Here is a 27,761-nt window from a genome sequence, read left to right as displayed (position 1 = left end):
AAGAAGGAACTGAGGAGCGGCCGGGTCGGCAGGGGCATATATACGGTGCCGCAAAGGCGCCACGCCAGGGGGCGCCTGCCGACCCGCCGGGTGTTGCTAGGGGAAAATTCTTCCGACGAACGTGCACGTGGCGCGCGCACACCTACTTGGAATGAATATGAGCAACACATCTCGAAGAACAACAGTTACAAAGGTGAGTAACCGTCTTTTCTCCCTGTATCATAACACGAGTACAAAAGGACATTCAATGAAATTACAATGTAGACAATTCTAAATCAATAAAACAAAATATTTTCTCATACAACATGTCATTAAATTGTGCTTCCCAGGAAATCATTGGGGCCAAGAATGTAACAAGGTTAAAAAAGGGATTGGACATTTATATGGGTATCAAGAATATCCAGAATTGTTATAAGCAAACTTTGTGAAAGGGATGTTAAACTTCATACTTCAGGGCTTTATCCAAATGCTAACTATTAAAGATCAGAGTGAGACCTAATGTGGGGTGCAGATTAGCTCACTTATGCCTAATGTGGGGTTTCTTACAGCTTCATTTGAAGCATCGTGGTGCTGGCCACTGTCAGAGATAGGATGCTGGGCTAGATGGACCTCAGGTTTGATCCAGTCTGGCAAGTCCCATGCTCCTATTTGCCTTCATTTCCCTATCTATCAAATGGAGATAAGAATGCTGGCCTACCTCACAGAGGTATTGTGAGGGTTAATTCATTTTGCTAAAGTACTATGAAATTCTCAGATGAAAGGTTCTTTAAAAGTGCAAAATGCTTTTATAATGATACCTTAATGGCATTATAGACCAAACAGAAATGTTGATAAACAAAGAAACTGGCATTGTTTTGAGCAAAGTGTTTTTATAAAATCGATAGGTTTAGTGTTATGTTTTTAAAGTTTTAGGAAGCACTGCTAAATAATGCTAACATTTTTATATTGTGCACACAGAGGTAGACTTAATAATCTAATTGACCATATTCAATTTCTAGGGCAGTGTTCTCCTGGGTATTTCTCTTCAGACGGCTTTAAACCTTGTAGTGTGTGCTCTCTTGGTACATATCAACCTGAGCCAGGCAGGACCCTTTGTTTTCCATGTGGTGGTGGGCTGGTGACAAAATACGAAGGCGCCGTTTCATTTCAGGACTGTGAAACAAAAGGTAAATTTCAGAGCTTTTCCCATTTTGTAAAATATATTGCTTAGTAATTTCTCTACTATTTCTCCTTTCACTTCGAAGTGCTGAAGAACTTGAAGACCTTCAGAAAAAGACAGCTCTGTGTTACTGAGTTAAACTGTCAGGAGATCTGCAAACCAGAAATAAACTGCTGACATTGGAGAGTCCTCAGCAGTCAACATAGTATTTTTTTGGATGCATGACATGCACATTCAGGGCCAGATCCTCAGCCAGTGCAAATCAGTCTAGCTGCACTGACTTCCATGGAGCTAGACTGATTTTTTTTTTATCAGATGTGGATCTGACCCTCAAGTGTTACTTATTTTATTTTTATTTAAAGAATTTGAAAAACTGTGCATGATACAGATGATATGAGATTAAACATTGATTATGAAAATGACAGAGAGAAATGATATGTGTACAACATGTATATGTTTGAAAACTTCCATGTAAATGGCACAATTGTGAGGCAGGAGTTTGTCTGACTATATACCTATACGCTTGCTCAATTGTTTACTATGGCACTGTCTCACATCTGGTAATTAAAACCTCTCATCTGCAATTCCAAAAGGCATTTTTGTTGTTGCTGCAGACAGCTATTGGCTTTGGCTAGCTGTTTGTTATAAACTCAGATATAAATGACCGATTTGTACATCACTGTGTTTAAAGGCAATAAATGTAGTACATTTTACTTGATTAGTAAGAATTTAGCTTTAGTTCTGGGAACGCGATTCCAATAAAAAGTCCATTGTAAAAGGAAAATGCATTAAAACGATTTCTGTTTAACTGTCTGATAAATACTTTGGAGTATGGAAATTACTGATTATGTAAAGAGAGAAAGGAAGATGTCACTGCGGTTAAAATTGTTATTTTCTAAAAACAATGTACCTTCCTATTGTACAGTTCATTGTTCTCCTGGCCACTACTACAATTCTACAACACACAGATGTATCAGATGTCCTGTTGGAACCTACCAGCCTGAATTTGGTCAAAATTACTGCATTAGCTGCCCAGGGAATACAAGTACAGATTTTGATGGCTCTACTAATGTTACACACTGTAAAAGTAAGTTTCTCATATTTTCCTGTATGTTAGTGATGTGATTGAACAAAAACTCTGGATCTGAATAACCCAGATTTTGGATGTTCAGAATCTAGAGCTAGACCAGAATTTTGCAGCTTAACATTAGCAAATAATTCTACTTGCCACCAGAACTGATGCTGAATATTTACTATGGTAGAAAACAACATCAAAACACTGAAAACACAACCTGGAAAAGAAGCATTGAATGTACATAAAATATCTTTGTATCACTTTAATTTGGAATGGTACAGATTACAATTTAACAACATACAGTTTGCATAAACTTTCAAGATCATGCCAGTTTTCCAGTGACTCATCCTGAGTCTCTATAGAGCTAAAATAATTGAAAATTGAATTACTACCATTAATAGTTATGAAATACTGTGAGATAGTCACTCATTCATGAACTCATGTCACTGGTTGCATGTTCAAAGTGCCAGATAATCTTTGACTACAGTGAAATCTGCACGGAGAATCTCCTACCATAGGCAATCCCGTATCTTAAATTACCACTTTAAAGTATCCCCAAGGAGTCCACTACAATTTTATTTGACCTTTAGTTAAAGACAGTTTCTTCTAGGCAACCAGATTTTGCTGCTCCCTAATGTGTTCGTTTAAGATAGTTTCACTGTAATTATTAAATTACATATGTCTTCTAAACCAGTGGTTCTCAGTCAGGGGTACACTTACCCTGGGGGTATGCAGAGGTCTTCTGGGGGTACACCAAGTCATCTAGCTATTTGCCTTATTTTACAATGGGCGACATAAAAAGCACTAGCAAAGTCAGTAGAAACTAAAATTTCATATCGACAATGACTTGTTTGTACTGCTCTATACACTGAAATGTAAGTACAATATTTATATTCTAATTGATTTATTTTATAATTATATGGTAAAAATAATAAAGTCAGCAAGTTTTCAGCAGTGGTGTGCTGTGACACACTTGTATTTTTATGTCTGATTTTGTAAGCAAATGGTTTTTAAGTGAGGTGAAACTTGGGGTACACAAGACAAATCAGACTCCTGAGAGGGTTACAGTAGTCTGGAAGGGTTGAGAGCCACTGTTCTAAGCTAAGCATTAGTTTATATGTCTATCATAAGCTTTCACTCTGATTATATAATGTGTAATCTTTGATGTCCTTAGTCATTTCAAGTGTATTTAGAGTAAATTAGATATTTGCCAGGAACTGGGAGCAGTATGATGACTGTAAAATAAAGTGATCCAATTAATTTTGCTCCCTGCATTGATCTCTCTTCCCCATACACATTCTGATCCTTATGTAGCATCTAGTTATTAAGCAAAATACTTAAATGCATGCCCAACTTTAAACATAGGAGTAGCCCCATTAGGGACACTCTTAAGTAATTTACTGATCAGGATCTTAGGGCCTAATTTCAATAGGAATTTAAATTGCTCAACACATCTCAGGATCAGGCTATTACTTTACATGTTGCTTTTTCCCCTTGCCTTTTTCTTCAAAAAGGCAAACTCTGAGCTTGGGTAGCTAAAGAGACCATATGTCTGTTTTACTTAGACAGTTGCCATATTTCATATGGGGACACTTGAAATGTCCCAGTTTTTCATTTCATTGATCAGAATATTGGGTTGTGTGCTTTGTTGTTGTTGTTTTTTAATAATACAAAATGTTTGTTCAGAACACTAAATTTCTGGGGAAAAAAATCCTCCAGTCCAAGAAACAGGCACATCTTGCTATTCAGTTAAAAGCTGGTGATACCAACACCAGTACATGTATAAAAAAAAAAAAAAAGTGGAGTTTTGTCCAAAATGTAAGTATCTTCTGACTCTAAAAATGTAACCACCAGAACGTCCTACTTTTTAATTATGAAAATACTGTCACCTAATGGACAGCACATTTCCATGTGACATCAGTAGGACCCTGTACATGCATCCAAGGACTGAGTTATGCCCGCATCATAATAATTAGCACACACATAGTACTTTTCATGTTAAAAGTACTATAAAAACTTTAAGACAGCCTTACAAACTTGCTGTGAAGTAGGTAAGTATTATTACACTTTACAGAGAAGGAAAGTAAAGCCGGTTAGTGATTTACCCAACCTCATAGAGAGGAGTCATTGTCAGACTAGGGGTATGGAACTGTTGCCATATGAGGAGAGATCAATAAAACTGGGACTTTACAGCTTGGAAAAGAGATGAATAAGTGGGATGGGGTATGATAGAGGTCTATAAAATCATGACTGGTGTGGAGAAAGTAAATAAGGAAGTGTTATTTACTCTTTTTCATAACACAAGAACTAGGGGCCACCAGATGAAATGAATAGGCAGCAGGTTTAAAAAAAACAAAAGGAAGGATTTTTTTCACACAATGCACAGTCAACCTGTGGAACTCCTTGCCAGAGGATGTTGTGAAGGCCAAGACTATAACACAGTTCACAAAAGAACTCAATACATTCATGGAGTTTAGGTCCATCAGTGGCTATTTGCCAGGATCGGCAGGAATCATGTCCCTAGCCTCTATTTGCCAGAAACTGGGAATAGGCAACAGGGGATGGATCACTTGATGATTACCTGTTCTGTTCTTCCCCTCTGGGACACCTGGCATTGGCCACTGTCAGAAGGTAGGATACTGGGCTAGATGGACCTTTGGTCTCACCCAGTATGACCGTTTTTACGTTATTATGACTTGGCACTAAAATTTACAGTTCCTGCCAACAGTGCTGATCTTATCATGACTGGACTGGAGATGAGTGTCTTGAGACTGCAGCAACTGCTGTAGTCTGAGGGCATTTTGTGTTAATCTCTTGCCTTTAAGGGATGTGGTATAGAATAGATTTGTGCAGATCATGGCAATTGTAGCTGTATTTCCACTCAGTGATCCAGCAAAGGTACCCACTCTCAGCCTCTAGCTCCTCAGCTGCTGTGTCTCTTGGGTGTAGATCCACATCAATCTGACCAGGTATTTCCAGACTGGACAGTTACCTTGCCTACACTGTGTCATTCCCAGCACAGACCAGTTGCCCTAGACACCTGCTTCCCCAGGGGTGGCTCCAGGCCCCAGCATGCCAAGCGCGTGCTTGGGGTGGCATGCCACGGGAGGCGCTCTGCCGGCCGCCGGGAGGGCAGCAGGTAGGCTGCCTTCGGCAGCATGTCTGCGGAGGGTCCTCTGGTCCCGCGGCTCCAGTAGACCTCCCTCAGGCGTGCCTTCGGAGGGTCTGCTGGTCCCGCGGCCTCGGTGGAGCCGCGGGACCAGCGGACCGTCCGCAGGCACGCCTGCGGGAGGTCCACCAAAGCCACGGGACCAGCGGACCCTCCGCAGACACACCTGCGGGAGGTCCACCGGAGCCACGGGACCGGCAACTGGTAGAGCATCCCCCGCGGCATGCCACCGTGCTTGGGGCGGCGAAATGTCTAGAGCCACTCCTGTGCTTCCCGTCTCTTCAGAGAGATGCATAAACAGTGCAGTTGTTACAGAAATAAATTACCACGCAGCTGTTTCTGAGCAAGCCTACTTTATTCTTAAGGTTAAAAACATTACAGAGAAAACATATTTATAAAAAAGAAAGGAAGAATCTATATGCATGCTTATAAGGTCACCAGAGTTCATCCTAACCCTCACATGGGCTCTGGCAGGTGCAGTTTTTAATACCCCACCCTAGTGGTTTCCTTGTGGTTACTTCAGAGCTTCAGCACAGAACAAGCATCCAGTCTTTTGAGGCCGCAGAAGGCCAAGTCCTTGCAGTCCTTTCCTAAGGACTGAACTCTCCATGGACCAGGAGTCATGTCTGTTTGCTGGAACAGGAAGAAGGCCCTGAGGCAAGTTAAACTCCAGGCTTTTATCCAAAAGTATTTTGTTTGTTGATTCCTGGAGAATCCAGTCTGAGCTAATATATGCATACCTTTCCATGGGCAGTGGCTTGAAAGGGTTGATATTGGAGGAGGCACATTAGCATCCTCCTCCCTTTTAGAGAAGGCACATGCAATGCCACAATAGTATAGAAAGGATGTAGAGAAACTGTAAAGGATCCAGAGATGAGTAACAAAGATGATCAGAGGGATGGAATAGAAGTCATATAAGCATAGGCTAAAAGAGCTGGGAATGTTTAGTTTGGAAAAGAGGAAACTGAGGGGGGACATGATAGTAGTCTTCAAATACTTGCTAGACTGCTATAAAAAAGATAAGGAAAAGTTGTTCTCTCTTGCCACAGAGAGCAGGACAAGAGGCAATGTGTTCAAACTACAGCACAGCAGATTTAGATTAAATCTCAGGACAAACTTCCTAACTGTAAGAACAAAAGAACAATGGAGCAAACTGCCTAGGGACGTTGTGGAAGCTCCTTCACTGGAGGTTTTCAAAAAGAGGCTGGATAACCATCTGTCTTGGATGGTTTAGATACAACAAATCCTGCATCTTGGCAGAGGGTTAGACTAGATGACCCTTGCGGTCCCTTATAACCCTATGATTCTATAAAACATACATAATTGCATTTGTAATACAATGTATCCAAAAGGTATTAACCCTAGTTCAGTAAGGTTTAACTTAACTCAATAAAGTTTATCTTAATTCTGTAAGGTTTGTTTTGGACTCTGTCCAGTGCATATGTTGTGTTGTTTTGTTGCTGTTAAAGAGTATTTGTAATGAGTTACACAAACAAGTTTAGAAACTGATGTAGTTAAATTGATGTAGCCCCCATGTGTAGACACTTTTAAATCACTTTAAAGAGTGCCATATTTTGATCTAGCTTAAGTCAATTCCTTGATCACTTGGTAGTGGTTGCCTACATGAAAAATAGTACCATTTAACTAACCTCACATAAAAGGCTGTGTGGTTCCTCTTAAATCAATGGTACCCAGACATGTCAATTTAAATTGACTATAAATAGATTTAAGCTAAAATAAAATGAGACACTCTTAAACTAAAATGAGTGTGCATACACGGAGCTTTGCACTGGTTCAACCAAGTCTGTTTTAAAAACTATTTAAATTCAGCCAGAGCAATATCTATATGTAGACATGGCCTCAATTGATACAAAGTGTTGTTAACCTACTTTGGTGTCCACACAAAAGGACTGTGCCTTTTTAACTACATCAGTGTCTACATTAACTTAATTAAAACAGTTCAACTTTCATGTGTAGACAAGGTTTAAGATTTAGGTTTGCAAAACAAAGATCAACTGACTCAGAAGAGTCAATATTCTGTCAAAGGCTTTTCCCTGCAAGGAAAGTGCCAGCTACAGAATTTACGCAGGTCTAAAGCCACGAGGAGGCATCTGGATGTGTTCTGTGGCAGATTCAAACAGCTGAAAGATATTTCAAAGCACAAATGCTAACTTATGTTTCTTCATAGACCAGCACTGTGGAGGGGAACTTGGAGATTATACAGGCTATATCGAGTCTCCCAATTATCCTGGTGATTACCCAGCTAATGTTGAATGCATTTGGAATATAAATCCACCCCCAAAGAGGCGAATACTCATCGTGGTTCCTGAGATATTTCTTCCAATTGAAGATGAGTGTGGTGATGTTTTAGTAATGAGAAAAAGTGGTAAGTTGCCAGTCATGAGCCATTTAAATATTTACGTCTAGGAATCTGAGTGGAATGTCCAAATGGAATGGACAAATGTGCAAAAATGATTTTCCAGTGGCTTGGTCCGACATTATTTACAAGGGCTTTTCAGTGAGCTGGAACAGCAAGTTGTGGCTAGTGCTAAAACAGAATACTTTAATAATAAAGTCAATGTGTTAATTATCATCAAAAAGTGTCTCAGATGAATCAGAAGGCACATAATGTAGTCTTGTCTGGCCAGACCCTCAGGCAGTGTAAACCAGTGTAGATGCGTGGAAGTCACTGGAACTATGCCAATTTATACCAGCTGAGGAGCTAGCCAATCATCTCTAAAATTATTCTCATAAGTCATTATCCAGTCCAAGTATCAGAGGGGTAGCTGTGTTAGTCTGGATCTGTAAAAGCAGCAAAGAGTCCTGAGGCACCCTATAGACTAACAGACGTATTGGAGCATGAGCTTTCATGGGTGAATACCTGCCCCCTGGAAATTTCCACTACATGCATCCGATGAAGTGGATATTCACCCACGAAAGCTCATGCTCCAAAACATCTGTTAGTCTATAAGGTGCCACAGGACTCTTTGCTGCTTTTCCAGTCCAAGTATTCTATCTGTGCGGTAATGAAGAAAGAAGTTGTTAATTTAACTGGATATTGTTATGTTTCCCAAAGTTTTCCTGGAATTTCTGTTTAGCCTACAGATAAGTGCCATGACACCTCCCCTGTGATTTTGTAAGACTTATCACAAGCAGCATCAGGCCTAATCAGTACTGGCTTGGAGTACTGGCTAAGTACTCCATCCAGTACTTAGGTGCTTCAGGAAGTGTGTTAGGAGGAAGACATCACACATAGAATTGCTGAGTCAGCATGATGCCATGAGGCACTGTGCTTCTTGAGCCGTTTCCTTGTGGATGAGATGTAAAACCCAAGTGTTTGCCACTTGTGGCCATTAAGGATCCAATGGCAAGGGCAGGGATGTTAACCCTAGAGTCTTCTGACCAAATTCATGTTGAAGGGATTTAAATTCTGCTATCCTTAATTCTCTGCTATTATTGCTACTTAATACACTGATTATTTCATTCTCATCTGGTGTGCCCCACGTGTGTCATCCGCACATAGTTTCTCATCTCAGACTTTGGGTTTGTCTCCAAGTAAAGCACTGCAATGGCGCAGCTGCACCACTGTAGCGCTTTAGTGAAGATGCTACTACACTGTAGTGTAGTGCAAATCTCAGATCAGCATAGTTAATCCACCTCTGCGAGAGGCAGTAGCTGTGTCGACAGGAAAAGCTCTCCCATCAACATAGCGCTGTCTGCACCAGGGGTTAGGTTGATAGAACTACGTCATTCACGAGGTGTGGATTTTTCACATCCCTGAGCAAAGTAGTCATACCGATGTATGTTTCTAGTGGAGACCTGGCCTTAGACCTCTGTTTCTTACGTTTGTACAGTGCCTAGCACAATATGGCCTGTAGGTGTTACTGCAATACAACGAATAAGTAATAAAATAACATTGGTTTTTGTTCATTTCGTGTTCTAAATTGTTGTATGGCATTGGTATGTGTTGTTACATAGATGCTCCAGAAGTCGCTGCTTTTCAGTAACGTCTGAAATTTTCTGTGCATATAAAGACTGAGAAGTGCTTTAAGCTCCTTCCATGAGGAAAGTCACTCTACTAATATATTATCTGGTCCCATGGCAAGAATGTACTAGTCTTTACTATGCATTCCATTTGCTAATTGTCCTAATTGAAAATAGCAAAATGGGGGTCTGTTTGGTGTCCACATACAAAGTTAATTTCTCTACATCTGAAGTTGCGACTACAAATGGATTATTGTCATCTGTCCTTCCCCTCTTCAAATCTTTCCCTAAGCCTTCAGTTTCTGTTTACCGTTTAATTAACTCTCTTCGAAGCACGAAGAGGCACCACGTGTGAAAGATGTGATTTTTAAATCAGCTGTATTGAGTAAGTCTATTTTAATTAGTACAATAGTTTCAACAGCTTTTGATACTTAAGGATTTCTATTTACAGTCCTGTATCTCTGATTAGTACAAAGTGAGTTCTTATCTGTTATAATTAACCAGATCATTCTATAAGAGCCAAACAATTGACATACCAATGTCCCGAACTCACAGGACTCGTGTTCTCTCGCAGCTCTGTACTGTCCCTGGGAGGAACCCCCTTTAGTGTGACAGCCCTTCTCAGGTGTCCACTCTTTCTGAGGGGTTAAGCCATATCCCCCTCTGCCTCCTGGAAATGCACCTCTCTGAGCCTTCAGCACACCTGTCTCTCACCGTGGGCTCCCTCAAGGAGTCCACTCACTCTGGACCCCCGTGGCCTCCACTTCCAGAGAGAATAATACCACTCCAATTTCTAGACTGGAGTGACTCTCAGCCAGTATAAAACAGAGGCATTTATTGAACGTCTGAACACAGCATAGGAAGCTCTCAGGGCCTCAGACCTAACCTCTCTCAGACAATATATCTAGGTCTGTCCTGCATCCATGTGAGCTCTGGCTGCTCTCTCTCCCTTGTCCAGAAATCCCCTTCTTCCAACTGAGCATCCAGTATCACCTTCCCGCATGCCCTGCCTCTCTCCTTTGTCTTCTGTCCCAGATAAACAGGCCACCTGGGCCTCCTCTCCTCCCATCCATGCTTTGTTTCCCCACTGGTGGAACCAGCTGGTCAGGCCACCAGGATCCTCTCTCCTCAGCTTATTGTCCTCCCACTGGCCCTAACTCACTATGACTTTCGAGCTGGACCTCCCGGTCACCAGTCTCTGGGGTATCCATTCTCCAGGCCATTGTCCGGGGTCCCAAATGCCAGACAAGGTCACCACTGGTCCTCTATAACAACAAACTCCCTCTCCCACCACCTCATTAAGCAAATAACACCCAGGGAAATTGAGTCCCACACACTCTGCCTGCAAATCATTGAAAAAAACAAGAAAATCCCCCACTTCGTCACAACCAGTCCAGTGGTCCATCAAGTCCTGTATCCTGATTCCAACACTGTTCAATGCTGGGTGCATCAGGGAAAAACCTTCACTGCCAATAATGCTCCTACAGGAACAGCAATACTAAAATACGGAAGGAAATTTCTTCTTATGCCCAGAAGTATGAGAATAGTTCTTCACATATTTATCCTAGCTCATGGAACTTCACATGTTATTTTTATTATGGAATTGCTGGTCATAGTTCCTTAGTTAAGGCTGAATTGAGTTGTGTTCTTCAAGCAGTAATCCAACCATTTCGTTAGAATACAGCACTTATTCTTTGAATACAATCTTAACTCTGCTCTGTAGTGACTCCATAAAAAAAGAAAAAAATAATGTAATTAAAATCAATTTAATCTAATCCAGGATTTTAAACTCTTTTATATGCTAATCTTAATTGTGTGGTTATTGCATAGCATCACTACAGGGCACAGTTAAGGCTGTTGGGAGTTTTCACTGTGCATTTCCATACTTTAGCGTGTTTGGCTTTTTCTCACATTTCACTTTGCCTCTGAATTTCCTGGTTTTGTAAGACTTGTTTGGGGGATAATTACAATATCCCTGTAATGTTGTTACCCTTAAATTATTGATAGGTGTTCAGTCTTAACTGCAGTTTAATACTGATTCTCTCTGGGAACTCATTTAGGGTCTGATTCAAATCCCACTGAAGTCAATGGGACTGTTAACACTAACTTCAGTGGGAGTCGGATCAGCTCCATAAAACCTAATTCTCCTTTTAAACTTACAACAGTAAGGTAGTTTCCTATATTATCCTGTGGATATGAATTCTACAGGTCCCTGTTAAACTAGGTAAAAGGGCCTACTTTTTAAACACTGGCTTCACCTTAGGGCTGCCATCTGCTTTGTTATTTGTGGGATCTGAAGCACTATCACTGCTTCTTGGGGTGTTTGTGGGGTCCTTTCTAGTTCCCAAAAGGTCAGTTGTAATTTAATATTGCACTGCAGTGTGATGTTTTGCTCTAATGTGATGGCCAATATGGTGCCATCAAACTACCAAAGCTGGGAGTCTTATGAGCTTGTCTTCGAGTATGAGCTCTCTGGGGCAGGGACTGCCACTTTCTAATACGTTTGGATGGTGCTTAGCACAATGTGCCCTATCTGCTTGGCATATGAGTCGTCATAATTAGATCTGGTTGAAAATTTTTTAATGAAAACAGCATTTTCTGACAAAAAACTCTTGTGTTCAAATCAAAGTATTCCATAGGAGCATGTCAGTCTTGACAGAATTGTTGATAGAAAAGTTACTAAATGATTCATGATCGAAATGGAGTATTTTCATTTTGACATTTGTGTTTTGTTTTGATTTTTCCATTTCATTTTGGCTTTAATATTTAATACTTCATAAATATTGAATATGATATCACAGTGTTTTGATATTGAAACAAAATGTTTACTTAAAGTTGCTTTGATGTTTCTTAAGCAAAATATTTTGGAATTTCCATTGCACAAAATATTTCAAAATTTCAACTTTTCTTCCAGATTTGGGACAAAAATAAATTTCAAAATGTCAGACTTTCCCACTGGATGGAGATTCCATTTTTTGATCAGCTCTAATCATAATAATTTCATGTTGCATCCTGCTATCTGCCTACTAACCCCACCTTGGGACAGAAAGGGAGAGTTGCCCATAGTCTTCTGGAGAGAAGCTTTCCCCTTATGCACAAAAAATGATGGCATACCTTCTATCCCAAGAACATCACCTCCCTTAAAGAGAAAATATGAGTGAATGAATGAGTGTGCTAAAAGTTGACATCTCTGCCTCCGGGGAAGGTTATGTTATAAAGATCTTTCATTTATTTATTTATTTATTTGTCTAGCCTCCCCTACGTCAATTACCACATATGAAACATGTCAGACGTATGAGAGACCAATAGCATTTACCTCCAGATCACGAAAGCTATGGATTCAGTTCAAATCAAATGAGGGAAATAGTGGCAAAGGATTTCAAGTCCCATATGTGACATACGATGGTAAGACTGCAGTCATTTTCCATCTCTGTATTATATCTGAATTTAGCAACCTGTGTGTCTGAATCTATCTCATACTGACTGGAGCGGGGAAACGGGAAGGATAAAGAACTTGATGTGACTCATTTTTGTTTTTTCAGTGAATTTTTCTAGTGCTGACTGTCAAAATGTTTGGGTCTTCAATGTTTTTCCCTTTTTTTATTTTTAGGTCTATACCTAAGATTTATTATCTTTTCTTATTCTTACTCTAACAAGATAGATTCAGAATCCTTTGAGTCTGAGCCTGCTACCATTAAAGCCAGTGAAACTCTTTGTTAATCATTGTTTATCATAATGATCATGAGAATACTATTGATGATAGCTCTTCGTTTATAGAAAGTCCATTCATGAAGGCCTATTGGTGCCTAAGAAAATATAATTAAAAATATGACTTTGTTGAAAAACAAAGGCAGCATAGACAAATAATTCCAATGGAAACTGAAATCTCCAATGACTAACCAGCTCTCATTTGCAACATACAATAAAGAAAATCACCAGCAACCCTCATAAAACTAACCAATGTCTTGATCTTCATCTGGAAATAGGTCAAAGATGCCTCTTTGGCATATATTCCATGGGAAATTTCCTTTTAAAACATGGGTGTAGCATCGAGGCCCACCCAAATCTGAGCGGGGCTGTAATATTGCCATAGTGGCATGGAGCATCATTTGGGCACTTGAAATCCAGGACGGAGCTATGCGCCCACCCTTCAGAAAGCTACGCTCCGGCAGCTCTGCCTTGCCATTTTTTGAGCCACCCCATGTGCGTGCCCAGCTCGGCAGATGAAGCCCTGTGTCTGGGGGCCCTGGACTAGAAAGAGGTGATGGTGTTGGGGGAGAAGCTGAGCTAGCACAGTGTGTCATTGCCTGTCCACCGGAAAGTTGGGGCCCACCTGATTTCCACTACTAACTACTGTTTTAAAAGTATGGATGTATTTCTTTGTTAGCGCATCTCTTTTCCCAAACACTAATGCAATTTTCTGAATTGTTAGTCAGTCCGGAATTAGGCTGGGGATGCGGGAGGTGATTTAAAGGTCAAGAGGAGAGATGGTCTGGAGACACAGATCTGGGAGTCAGAAGATATGGAACCTATTCCTGGCTGGGCCACCGACTTCCTATGTAACCTTGACAAGTCACTTATTATCTCTGTGCCACAGTTTCTTTATCTGTAAAATATGGATAATAGTACTTACCTGCCTTATAAAAGGTTTTCTGAAGCTAAATTCACAGTTATAAAGAAAACCAAGAACCTCAGTTGAAAGGCAGTATAGAGCTCCAAGTATTAAGCTGATTATATTAAATTTCCATGGTACTGGAGACGCTGAGTGAGAATAAAACTAAATTTGCCTCTCAAATGCTTTCTGGCTAGTTAGCAGTTGTCTGGATACTAACTTCTGTGATGGTTACTGTTGGCTTACCATCTCCTTTACTCTTTATTTTTCAGAGGATTACCAACAGCTGATAGAAGACATTGTTCGAGATGGACGACTATATGCATCAGAAAATCATCAAGAAATTCTAAAAGTATGTCCACTTTCCTTTAGCTAAGCAAGGCTAACTACTCAGTTTACTGACACATACGTACACTATGTTAGTGCTAAGATAAGAGTTCAGCTCTAGCTAGCTGACATCACTGAGTCTGTCAGTCACCATTTTCAGGATTCAAGCTGTCACTTCCACAGCTTCCGCATTTTTATTAAATCCGGCTGTGATCATTTCAGAACAAAATTCTGTGCCAATATTTTTCCTTCTGCACATGCACAGCCATGAAAAATATTGGAATTCAGATTAGCAATAGAGTTCTAATTAATAGATTAGGAGGAAGCAATTTATAAAGACTTGTTAATGTCTGCGTAATCTTTGTGCTTGAACTAAAAGAATGAAACTTTATTCCATAAAGCGATTCCCCTCAAATGTACCTTCTGTGGATAGCACTAGTCAATCAGTGCAGTTGGATTCTGAATGCTCTACATTTAGCCCAAGAGTTAATGGGACCAAGCTGCAAAATTCCAACCCAAAATGCCAAAATCCTGGGAGACTGTGAACAGTTAGTTACGATGTATGAATCCCATGGTTTGATTTGGGTCCATGCTACTGACATGACAGAAGTGCTACACGGGATTTAGAATTGATGGCTGTATGAAGATACTAGTAGGGGAGTGGCTATACAAATGAACTGATGTTATGTCACTATGATGGTGATTGTGCAAATACTTTTATTAAGGTTTCCAACAGGCCCAGGCTGTGTTTATATCATGAGTTGGGGTGTGATTTCCACATACTTGCACAATTGTGGTGAGAACTAGCATGAGTATAAATAGCCATGGTAACACTGGCAGCAGCAGCATGACTTAGCCATGCCAAATTCAAGCTCGCCTGAACCCTGCAGGTGCATACTCAACATGTATCCATGAGGCGCACATAGGTTTGTACTGGACATGGCTAAGCCATGCTGCTGCTGCTGCTGGCATGCATACTTAAGGTGACCAGACAGCAAATGTGAAAAGTCGGGACAGGGTGGGGGGTAATAGGAGCCTATGTAAGAAAAAGACTCAAAAATCGGGACTGTCCCTATAAAATCAGGACATCTGGTCACCCTATGTGGACTCAGCACAGCTAAACTGTGTCATTGCTGCCCGTGTTACTGCAGCTGCACTATTTATAATCACACTAGCTGTCAACCAGCTAGCAAGAGTATACAGTGCAAGCTTAGAATCACACTCCTAGCCTGTAGTATGGAGATAGCCCCCATGGGAACTAGATATTTCCAGAAGCCTGGGCAGACTCATAATGAGCTGAGTGAGCATTTTGTTAATTATTATGATTGTATCTCCCCTGAAGATATCTTTGTATATTACAACCTACTTGCAATGACTTAAAGTAATAAATATTACAGAAACTTTATTAAAAGCAGTTGCTGTACATGTACAACTGCCATCTCTCAAACATTAATAAGGGTAGTTTGAAGACACCAGTAAATTAGGTTTGTGTCACCTCCATCTACTTTGATTTATTTTTGTTCCTGTTAATTCTCCCTGTCTTGTGCATTTGATCACAGACTGTGCTTAGGTTTGCCAAGTATCCAGTTTTTGACCAGAACGCTCGGTCAGAAAGGGACCCTGGTGGCTCCTGTCAGCACCACTGACTGGGCTGTTAGAAGTCTGGTCAGCGGCGCAGCAGGGCTGTGGCAGACTCCCTGCCTGTCCTGGCTCCACACAGCTCCTGGGAAGCAGCCAGCATGTCCCTCCGGCTTCGGGGTGGCCATAGGGGCTCGAGCATCAGGTCCACAGCTCCCATTGGCCAGGAACTGTGGCCAATGGAAGCTGCAGGGGCAGCACCTGTGGGCGAGGGCAGCGCACAGAGCCCCCTGACCCCTCTGCCTAAGAGCCGGACATGCCAGCCGCTTATGGGAGCCACCTGAGATAAGCACCACCCGGACTCTGCACCCCGAACAGGGACAACTGAACTTCCTATTGCTCAGTTCCTTTGTATCTTCACATACTTTCAGCTGTCAATCTTCTTGGGCAGGAAGGCAATGGAGAAGAGTCCTGTTTGCCTTACTCCCCAGTCTTAAATAGAATTTACGTAAGGCGGGAAGCCTTTGTTTCCAGTGGAAAAGTTCCAGCAGTGTCCGAGGTGTGTTTAGTACCAGGTGACATGACTATATGACTTTGTAGTGTCAAAGCAACATCCCAGGAGGCTTCTCAGGAAGGAGACAGATTAGTATCTTCAGAGTCTTATTGTTTCTTCCTAATGGCCCATCAAGGCTGATAGCCTGTTTTCTGGTGGGTATTTCCCAAGTACACACCCAGTTGTAATTGTTATATAGCCAATATTCCTAACTTTAGATACAGAAATGATACATGCATGAAAATTGGATAATCACATTCAGTAAATTATAACCTTTCCAATGATACCTTTACAAGACCCATCTTGCATAAAATAAATCTCAGTTATGCCATATCCATATCATAAGCATATTTCCATAAAGAATAATGTAATGTCACAAGAGCGAGCAACTGAGGGAGGGGGGATGGAGTGAGCAGAGGTGAGGTCTTGGAGAAGGGGTGGGACAGGGATGGAGCCTCAGTGTTGGGTGGGGGCAGGGCAAGAGTGTTTGTTTTTTTGCAAACAGAAAGTTGGCAGTCCTAACTGTGCCAGGTGACACTGTCCAGTTAAGGCTCCGGAGGTCAGGTAAGGTCAATTTGAATCAGATACATTATGACCTTTAATCACTACTGTAAATTGGTAGTGTTGGTTCCTTTGCATGTCAGGGCTTGGCTTCACTTGCAAGTTACCGCGCAATAAAGGAGCCCCGGGCGCCCTAGCTCATTCCCCGTCCACACTGGCAAGGCAGGTAGAGCGCTCTGTCTCCACAGCTACAGCGCTGCTGGTAATCCACCTTGGCGAGTGGAATAACATTTGCTGCACCCCCACTTGAGCGCCGCAGTGCCAGTGTGAACGAAGTGTTGGGTTACTGCACTCTGATTGGCCTCCAGAAACGTCCCATAATCCCCTTAAGTCTGTGGCCACTCTTTTCATCATTTGAACTCCTGTAGGAATGCAGAAATGCCCTTTCAAAGCTCCATTTCTGACAGTCGGCATGCAAGCATTACTGTGGAATGCTGTGTGATAGAGAGAGAGGTGATGGGGGAGGAGGGGTCTGCTGCTGTCTGAACTTAAAAGACAGCATGCTGACATGCTCTCAGCTCCCCAAAACCCCACTCTCTCTCCCCCCACATACACACAACACACTCCCTGTCACACTCCACCCCACCCCCCACATTTGAAAAGCACGTTGCAGTCACTTGCATGCTGGGATAGCTGTCCATAATGCACTGCTCCCAAAGCTGCTGCAAGTGCTGCAAATGTGGCCATTGCCAGTGCATAAGCAGCTGTCAGTGTGGACAGACTGCAGCACTTTCCCTACTGCACTCTCCGACGACAGGTTTAACTCACAGTGCTCTACATCTGCAAGTGTAACCATGCCCTCGGTTTTGCCTGTCCACGCTCAGATGTCTGAACTTGGATTTTTTTGGAAGGTGAGATCTGCTAAAATACCTACTGGTGTGGACTCCCTGGCTACATCCTCAGGCCTCTTCCGCTGTCACCCTTCCAAAATGTTTCTCTCTGCAAGCTCAACCGCTCATCATCCTGCCTTTCCTGCAAACACAGATCACCCAGACCAGTTCCACAACATACAGGACTTTCCAAAACCATTTTTGGAGCCTGGAGATTTGGCCTTCCTTGAGTTCTTATAGAAGGGGAAAAACTAGAGTAGTGGCTGAAAGATAAAAAGCTTGCTGTGTTTAATGTCAACAGGGTAGATACAGTAGTTTAATATGATGTATCTAGAGCGACCTTTGTGTCTAGCATTTTAAATAGTTACTAGTGAGAGGAAGTGTGCTCAGCTGATGGTACCCTGGACCCAAACCATCTATACAACAAGGCACTTAGTCCACTTAAAATCTAGTCCATTTTCAAAAGTGAGACAAAAGTAGTTTCATGTCCTACTCCTGCCCTTGAGTACTCAAGACAAATTCTGTGATTTTTCACAACCAAATTTTCCTTTTTGTCTACATGCTTTTCACTCCCATGTTGCTGTGTGCAAAACCCAAACAAACAACAGAGGAAATAAACCGACTCACTATTTGGGCAAAGCAAATGTCAAGTGGACAAAACAAAGGAAATGAAAAAACAGGGGGAAACGCTGAAATCCTGGTTTCATTTAGGTCAGTGGGAAATTTGCCACTGACTTCAATGAGGCCAAAAATTCACCCTTTGGTTTTTTTTCGAATCTCTTGAATTAATAAGAGGTGTTAACACACAGTGTTAGACAGAGGTCTGATTTTTACGTTGATAGTGTCTATTAAGTGACTGCAGTAAGAAGGCAACAATGGGCATTTGTTCACACTCCTGGTGGGCCAAGAGAGCAGAATGACATCCTCCACTGTTGTTTGTAGGCCAGATCCACACCTGCAAAGGACAGATATACTTGTCCTCTCTGACAGTGTACTATCGCTTTCTACCAAATGCATTGCTCAAGGTGTAAGGAAAGATCCAGTGCTGTCTGCCACCTAGGAAGGTGTATAAGTTGGGAGACTCCCATGATGTGGCTGACATATAATAACTATTTTCATGAAAAGAGGCCAGTTGCCTGCTGAGATGAAGAAGTGTATTAGCAGGAATAAAAAGTACACTGGCTCACTCACAAAGACTATTGCTCTGGGTTCATGACACCTTACATCTCTGCCAGTTTTTGTGCTGCTTTCCTGCGCATCAGAACTGGGATATCACGCCATTCTCTTCCAAAAATCACCAGCCACGCAAGGTTCATTGTTACCCCAATATATAGCAGACCTCTGCAGCCCTGTCGCCCCAGCTCAGCCTCTGCTGTGGTGTAAACCTACTTCTTGCCATGTACACATGAGATGTTTTCAGGGAGGTGCCGGTCCATCATCTTTGCCAACCTGCCATTTTCCTGGTCAAGGGTATGCCTGTAACCTGACCCCATGACCATAAGGCCTTTCATTGACACTCTTCCCAGACCAATAAATACCACATATGACTGTGCTCCAGTGTCATTCAAAAAGGATCCCAGCGCAGGTAATTACATTCCATTATCAGGCACATGGGTGCTGGAACAATTTGTATAGTGGGGGTGCTGAGAGCCATTTAACTAAACTGTAGACCCTGAACATTATGTACTTGAAGCCAGGGGTGCAGTAGCACCCCCAGCACCCCTAGTTCAAGCACCTATGATCAGGCAGTCTTTCCTGATATGCCCAGCCTAGCTGCATCAGAAGGACAGAAGCACTCTCCCTAGATAGCAGAATTGACTGGAGCAGCCCTGCTAGAACCTGTGTATCCTCCTGTTTCAAGGTACTTGGGACTCTCTCCCATCAAGAGCTTCCCTGAAACTTCCCAGATTGGGGTATCCCTTCTTCCTGTCTCCCCCAGTGAGCCACTCCTAGTCTGCCAGACCATTCAGGCCACTTGGCTCCTTCAGCTGCCATGATTTTCTGTATGGAATTACTCACTGGACAGCAAAGTGCCAGAACCTCTGAGCCTGCGGTCATGCTCTATGCAGGAATTTTTTAGCCTTGAAATGGTGCCAGTACCTCTCTGAAGTCAGTCCCAGTCTATCCACGATGGCAGCCTTCACCACAGGATATGAGCCCACCTGCTCATCATTTGCTACTCGAGTGGCTGCCTTCACCTCTCCTGTCAGAAACAGTGCTATGGGGGCTACCCAAGTAGACTCTTGCCAGCCACTCATTCAAAGGTACAGAGGAAAGGCTGCAGGTCATTCCCTGGCCCCCAACTTTGCCAGGCCAGGGACCAGGCAGCCTAAGCTACTCTTTCCAGTAGAAGCCAAAGTCCCCAGAACTCTGTGGCCTGGCTGCTTCCACAAGCACTCTTGTTGCTATAATTGAGCCTCTGCCACCACCGCTGAGTGACAAAGTGTGCCCCCTTTTGTTTCTGCAGGCTCTCCATCAATTGCAGGAGGACAGCTGGGTCTGCTGTTATTCCTGCTACCACAGTAGCACAGCTATCTGCTGCAGCACCATCATCAACAGACATATCACCTTCTCCATCTTTCCTGATTACCAAACTGGGTGGGGTGTCAGTCAATAGTCACATGTCCCCTTATCTCCAGCAGCTAATCACTGGCCTGCATGTTCCAACATGTAGTATAGCATGTTCTGACCACAGCACCCTCTTGCAGTATTGTACAGTGCAGCAGCCACTCAGCCTCAGTTTTCCAGCTGGTCTTCTTCTGCTCCATCCAGCCCCCAACTCCTTCTGAGTTAACTTTCCAGAGAGGTCTCTTACAGTCTACCCTCCCAGGGCACTCAAAATCACAGCAAATATGAAGCAACATAAACTGTTCCCGTTCCTCTGGGAAATCTACTAGGTACCAGTCTTCCCCAGTGCCTGGCCCTAGCTAGCTGCCTCTCCCATAGTGAGAGCTCTATGTCTGCTCTCTGTGTCCGCTTCTTCCAACTGAGCAGGGCTCTTATTTTTAAACCTCTCCCTGAAAGCCTGTCTCCTGCTCCAGGTGTCTCTGTTTGGGCGGATTGGGCCTTTGGTAGCCCATTAACCTCTTCCTGCCTTGCGTGGCAGTTTGTGTGCCCCATTAGTCCTGCATGAGAGTAATAATATAGGGGCCGTCATACTCCAGTGTAAGTGCATTGCTATTACTCCTCATTTACATTTGTGTTTGGGCCCCCATCCAATGCCTGTTGAAGTCCCTGGAGATATTTCTATTGACTTCAATGCGTGTTGGATCATACCCCAAGCGAGATCAAAACTGACTTAGAAATTACAAAATATAGAGTGAGTCGGGGACTGCTTCAAATCATGCCATGTCTCCAGTGGCCAACGTTCATTGTTGTATGCCTAGAAGAGATGGTGAGTTGATGAGTTCAGTCTTGTTCCTACTGAAGACATCACAAAATAACCACCAACCACAGCGGGCATTTTGGAGGCCCAGTCCTCCAAGGATTTGGTCAGTGAGATTTGAGGTCCCTCAGGCCCTGTCTCACTTTAGTCACATGTGTAAGGTTAGACCAGGGGTAGGCAACCTATGGCACGGGTTCCAAAGGCAGCACACGAGCTGATTTTCAGTGGCACTCACGCTGCCTGGCTCCTGGCCACCAGTCCGAGGAGCTCTGCATTTTTATTTAATTTTAAATGAAGCTTCTTAAACATTTTAAAAACCTTATTTACTTTACATACAACAATAGTTTAGTTATAGAGTATAGACGTATAGAAAGAGTCCTTCTTAAAATGTATGACTGGCATGCGAAACCTTAAATCAGAGTGAATAAATGAAGACTCGGCACACCACTTCTGAAAGGTTGCCGACCACTGGGTTAGATATATGCCTAAGTACTGTGCTGAATTGGGGCATTAACATCTTACAGGATGAGGTACTTAGAGAACTCCATGCTTGAATAGGATGTGGAGACCAAACTGCCCTCTTACACACAGACCGAAGGCTCTTGTGGAAAGAGGTTGAACACTGGAAGATCAGTGTCAGGTAGTTTGCAATACTATTGACCATATTGTACCCATTTTGTGGTTAACAAGATGCTTGAATGCATCAACCTGGCACCCACCATAAGCACTAATTACACATATTAAAATGGAGAAGTTAGTACAATATGGTACAATAGTATGGTACTGTCATAAATAGATAGCTAAGGGTTAATGTTTCTTTTACCTGTAAAGGGTTAACAAAGGGAACCAAACACCTGACAAGGGGACCAATCAGGAAACCAGATTTTTTAAAAAGCTTAAGGGAGGGAATTTGTGGGTCTTTTTTGTCTTGGGTCTGTGTCTTTTGTCTGTCTCTCAGCTATGAGAAGGTTCTTTTTATCTTCTAATCTTCTGTTTCCAAATTTAAGTACAGGTAGAAAAACAATTAGGCTTTTATGTTGTTTGGGTGTATTTACATGTGTGTAACTTGCTGGAATTTTCAAATTGGATATCTTTTTGAATCAGACTGTTTATTCATTTTTTCTTTAAGCAATTGATCCTGTATTATTGTCATCTTGATACAGAAGAAAATTTTGATCGTCTTTTCTTTCCTTTTTTTTATATAAAGTTTTCTTTTAAGACTTGTTTGAGTTTTTCTCTCTGGTAGGCTGAAGGACAAGGGGAGGGAATTCTCTTTGTGTTAGATCTACAGAGATAAGCTCTGCAGCACCAGGGAATTTGTGGGAGGGGGAAAGAGAGATAGAATATTTCTGTTTCCTTGCATTTGGGGTCTGTCTCTTTTGGAATAGAGGAGAATTGCTTCTTGGTATTGTGATGTAAAAGAGATTGCATCAATACTCTCAGGTTAGCCAGAGAGGAAAATCTGGGTGGGAGAGAGAGGGGGAAGGGAATGAGTATTTCCCTTGCGCGGTAAGATTCAGAGCTCTGGGTCTTGGGTCCCTCCAGGGAAAGTTGGGGACCAGAGCGAGACAGGCGCTGTAATTCCTGGTCTGGTGGCAGCGAGATAAGATCCAAGCTGGTAATTAAGCTTGGAGGTTCATGCTAAGCACCCAGATTTTGGACGCTAAGGTCCAGATTTGGGAGAAAGGCTTATGATAGGTACAAGTTGCAACAAGCAACATGGACTTGAGCATACTTAACCTGCTTTGCCTAATGGTAGCTTTTGCCAAAAAAAATCTTAGTGAACATTGATTTTAAAAATTGTGCAAAAACTAACACAATCACAATATGTGTCTAATATATACTTGGTCTCTCCTAGGACAAGAAATTGATCAAAGCTCTCTTTGATGTATTGGCACATCCTCAAAACTATTTCAAGTACACAGCACAAGAGTCAAAGGAGATGTTTCCACGATCGTTTATAAAGTTACTGCGATCAAAAGTTTCCAGATTTCTACGACCATACAAATAGCTTCCTAGTGATATTCAATTTGGGGTTATTTTGCATTCCTGTCAAATACTGTATTTTACTCCACAGTAGAAACATTTGCTAATTGGAAAGCTATATTTTGCAGTCTTTATTTTCAATTATATATTGAAGAATAACTATAATGTTTTATAATTGTTAAAAGCCAATATTCTGAATGGGATTTTTACTACAAAGAAGAATACTTGTGGATCCTTGAGTGCATCCAATTGAAGATCCAAATTTGTGTCTGCACTAGTGTGTCTTCATGTTTCATTTGAAAATGTTTGTTTTAGAAAGTATATTTTCTAAGCCTTTTTATTTTCTAGCAAAAATAGTTTTCTTCTAAGCAAAGAAGAAACCTGTTCAACCTGGTTAAACAAACTACCTGTTTTGTGATAGAAAGGAGTATGTAGCATAAATACTATTTGGATTTTGAATTGCACTTGAACTTTATATTTGAAATTTTAGAAGAGAACAAAAAAAAATCTAAATTTTGTTATTTCCCATTTGTGGTTTTGTGGAGACTTTGTTCTAGTATAAACCAAAAAAAAAAGGGGGGGGAAAGGAAGTAAAAAAAAGGAAATGGATGTATAATTTTGTTTTATGGATTATACAAGATTGAATCCCATGCCTTCTCTGTTTTATCTGCCCTATTATAGCCTTCTTCAAAGGTCTACCACTACCTGTCCTGCTGCGGATACAGTCATGGAATTTTGTATGCCATTGGGTCTCTTTGAAGACTTTTACAATAGGGTGGATGAGAAACAAAGAAAAAAAAGTAGTAGTCTGTTTTTATTTTCCTTATTAGAGCATCTAATTAAGTACAATATATAAATATATAAATATATACTTCTATTTGTGGGTACATTAGTAATATTATCTTTAGTTACTGTAAATATTACTCAGGCTTAAATCTCTACTCCCACGCACAGTATTTACTCGTATCTATTTGTGACTTCATTTAGATGATTAAATAACTTCTCTGAGTGCTTGTAACTTCTGTTTATCCCAAACTGAAGTATCTTTGAATTTTATGATACAAGAAAAGAATAACTTTCACTTAGACAGTCTTGTCAAGCATAAATTATTCGGTGGAAGGATGAGAGATTTTAGTTAATGTAAAATTCATTTTGCTAACTACTTTACAGTATCTCATTCAGCAAATAGTCCTATTCTTCCTCCTTATTCAGGTACTCCTTACATCAAAATCAATGGGAGTTACTACTGAGAAAGAAGCAATGAATAGGACTTCAGGAGAGATTAACTTTTACATTAGATTTGCCATCTCCAAATCATTACAGAAATATACCTCTTGTATAAGCCAAATTTCTAAAGGGAAAAAAACAGAAATAATTTTTGCAATCCATCTGAAATATTTTTAAATTAATTAAATATACACGAGTAGCCTAATCCTACATTCCTTGGCCATCCAAAACTCCCGCTTACTTCAGTAGCAGATTCACACCTAAAACATCCATTAGCTTCACAGGAACATAAGAAATGTCCATAGTAGGTCAGATTAGCAGCCATCTTCTGAGAGCAACAAATACTAGATGCATGCGAAGAAGGTGCAAGAATCCTGTAATCCCCATCAATTCACTGACATAACAGTGGATTTCAATGAGAGATTGTATATTTTTGTTAGCACCATGGCCACTGCATTTTTCAGTTCCTTCAGAACTCTTGGACGTGTACCACCTGGGGCCTGGTAATTTGTTTAATTTCCTAGGGAAGTTTACCACCCTCCCCTTCGTCCCTCCTCTTTATTATCTAAGGAGAGTAGGTATCACCCCAATATCTCTTGTGGTGAAGACTGTGGCAAATAAATCATTTAACTTTGCTTTTCTACTGTTCCCTTATCTCTCTGATAATCCAAGAGACCTATGAATTCTCTCAAAGACTTCATGCTTCTGATATATACTTTGAAGATGTTTTACACTAATTTATATGCATATGTTTTTTTCTGGCTAATCACTCTTCAAACTCCTATTTGGCTTTCTTAATTTCCAATTTACATTTTACAGGCAATAATTTCTGTTCCTTTCTCCTGGCTACAGTTGAACTGGATTGCCACTTCCTGAAAGATACCTGTTTGGTTTGAATCCCGTTTTTTAATCTGGCCATTTAGCCATTTGGGGGAGAGGATGATGAACTTAATTTTTTAACTCATCACTATTGCCTAGTAGGAGTCCAAGTATGGGTGTCCCAAGGAATGTATGATCCGTGCTCGCCCTAGTGGGTTTGTAGAATGGAAAAACCATTTGCTAAATGTAGGGAGGCGTGGGCTAGTAGAAATGCTAATAATTATACATAGTTTGTACAATAAAGTGCAGTGAATAATATGAGAATCTATATAGATGATCACAAATATACATGTATAAATCTGAAAGCTCAAAGACCACTACAAAGAAACATAATATTTCAGAGTGATGTGAACATTGCAAAGGTGTCCCAGAGGTTATCCAAAATGGTTGAACTGGTCATGATTACCGCAATCCAACTTAAAGATATTGGAAAACTGACTGAAATTTTCAAAAGAAGACACACAATTTAAAGAAATGATATAACACCATGATTTCCTGAAGGCTGCACATTGTTCTCTGAACTTTCAAACTGCATTTCTCAGTCTAAGGAAATAAGTCTGGGTCTAATGCTGCGCAGTACTGAATGTCTCATGCAGACTATGTGGCACCTAAAACTCCCATTCAGCAACTCGCAGGATTGGTCCCAACATCACTGTAAAATATTACTGGCCTGCAGGACAAATGATTTTTTTTGCAGCACAGCACAAGGTAATTTCCCTTGCAGGTCAGGAATTCCTTTGTAGTTCAGTAATGCTTTTAGGGCTTTCAGTTACACTGGTATGAAGCCAGGACAAGGGCTTGTCTACACTAGGGAGTTGCCCTGATCACGGCCATTGGTGGCCAGCCAACAGTATAACTGGACTAGTGGAAACCACTAGCGGAAGCAAGCTAAACTATGGTTTGCACTGGTGCAGTTTACTCCAGCTTAAAATGGCTGTGCTACACTGGTACTTATTGCAGTTTAACTTGTTTACAGTAGAGGTTTGTACCGATGCACCTACTCTGGTATCTGGCCATTAACTGCTGCAATCCCCAGTATAGACCAGGCCTAACTCTGATGATGCCCTCCACTACATGGATGCAACACTTATTGATTTGTTCCAACGTAATAAGGGTAGAATTTGCATCATTGATTGTGCTGCAATCAAGAGAACAATTTGGCCATTACAAGTATATAGCTGACATACTGAATGTTTCTTATACTGTATATGTAGAAAATCATATATTTTATGTGATGTTTGCGTTTCTCCTTAGAAATGTGACAGGCAGATGTGCAAATTTCTAATGAAAAAGGTTAGCATCAAGTGGTAGATAATATTTTCTAAGCAGATTTGGGATTCTTGTTGTTAATGCAAGCTGGTTTTCATAAAAACACATATAATGTTTCACTTATATGATAAAAGTAAAAATTGCTATTAAAAATCACCATCCAAAAGTATAGTATGTGTGAGGGCTTTGTGAGGGCTTTGAAAAACTGGGTTGGTGACTTATATTGGCAGAAACTGTCATTCATCAAATAGAATACGGTGCCACATTAATGTGAGTTGAGCCTCTTATTTGTGAATGTTTGTATTTTAATTGACAGCAGTCACAGAATGATATGGCAGTTTCTCAGAACATGTCACCATTCAGTAATAGCAGCAGAGCAAGAAATATCTTGTTTTGTAGGTGGAGATAAGCTATCAAAATTCTGAGACTCAAAGCACATGGGAGAAATGGGGGCATTAATGATGCTTCCCTCTTCATGAGAGAGGCACCTTCATAATACCAAAATATGAGAGATTCAAAATTGCAAATTGCAGGTGTGAAAAAAATGATAGGTCTTACCTTAATGGAGAATATTGCATCTAAATCTAGTGCGACAAATGATCTCCCATTTATGGTTTCACGTGTTACAGGGCAATTGAAAAATGTATTAATTTGTGATGACCTAATTCCATATCCATAAATGACCTTTTTTTTTTTGTTCAATTTGAAAATGTTCTTATGTTTAAAAGCTGAACACCGGTAGCACTTATTTTTTAAGTCTCTCCTCCTATCCTATATTCTGCACTTATTGTTTTAGAGAGATGGTAATGAATCATCCCTAATTATTCTTCATCTCCCACAAAAACGACAAACTGAATATACTTTCTGTGATCTTGTAGACTGCAGTAATTAGAAGTTGCTGAATAATAATGCCAAAATCATCATATTTACTAATTGTTAATAACTGTTATGGGTAAGCATGTGGGTTTCATTTGAGCACAGCCAGAAACAGGGCACTAAATTCAATGGGTCAGATCCTCAGCTGAGTATTGCCTTCAATANGACAAATGATCTCCCATTTATGGTTTCACGTGTTACAGGGCAATTGAAAAATGTATTAATTTGTGATGACCTAATTCCATATCCATAAATGACCTTTTTTTTTTTGTTCAATTTGAAAATGTTCTT

The 27,761-nt window shown here is 41.1% G+C and overlaps 1 protein-coding gene across 7 annotated transcripts in view; it reads left to right on the top strand.

Annotated features, from left to right (window-relative positions):
* The window catches only part of SCUBE1 (signal peptide, CUB domain and EGF like domain containing 1), a 302,108-nt gene extending 275,325 nt beyond the window's left edge, over nucleotides 1-26,783 (top strand). For all 7 annotated transcript variants that reach the window (XM_032762480.2, XM_032762488.1, XM_032762487.1 and 4 more), the window contains 6 exons: nucleotides 999-1,166; nucleotides 2,085-2,246; nucleotides 7,592-7,789; nucleotides 12,640-12,792; nucleotides 14,272-14,351; nucleotides 23,092-26,783. In XM_032762480.2, the coding sequence (XP_032618371.2) occupies nucleotides 999-1,166; nucleotides 2,085-2,246; nucleotides 7,592-7,789; nucleotides 12,640-12,792; nucleotides 14,272-14,351; nucleotides 23,092-23,244 (914 nt within the window). In that variant the 3' untranslated portion in view covers nucleotides 23,245-26,783. The remainder of the gene's footprint in view (nucleotides 1-998; nucleotides 1,167-2,084; nucleotides 2,247-7,591; nucleotides 7,790-12,639; nucleotides 12,793-14,271; nucleotides 14,352-23,091) is intronic.
* The last annotated feature ends 978 nt before the right edge of the window (nucleotides 26,784-27,761 follow it).

Source organism: Chelonoidis abingdonii, chromosome 1, assembly GCF_003597395.2.
Source record: "Chelonoidis abingdonii isolate Lonesome George chromosome 1, CheloAbing_2.0, whole genome shotgun sequence".
In the NCBI taxonomy this organism is placed as follows: Eukaryota; Metazoa; Chordata; order Testudines; family Testudinidae; genus Chelonoidis; species Chelonoidis abingdonii.
Note: the sequence above shows the minus strand (reverse complement) of the source record. Positions and strands in the feature narration are given on the sequence as shown.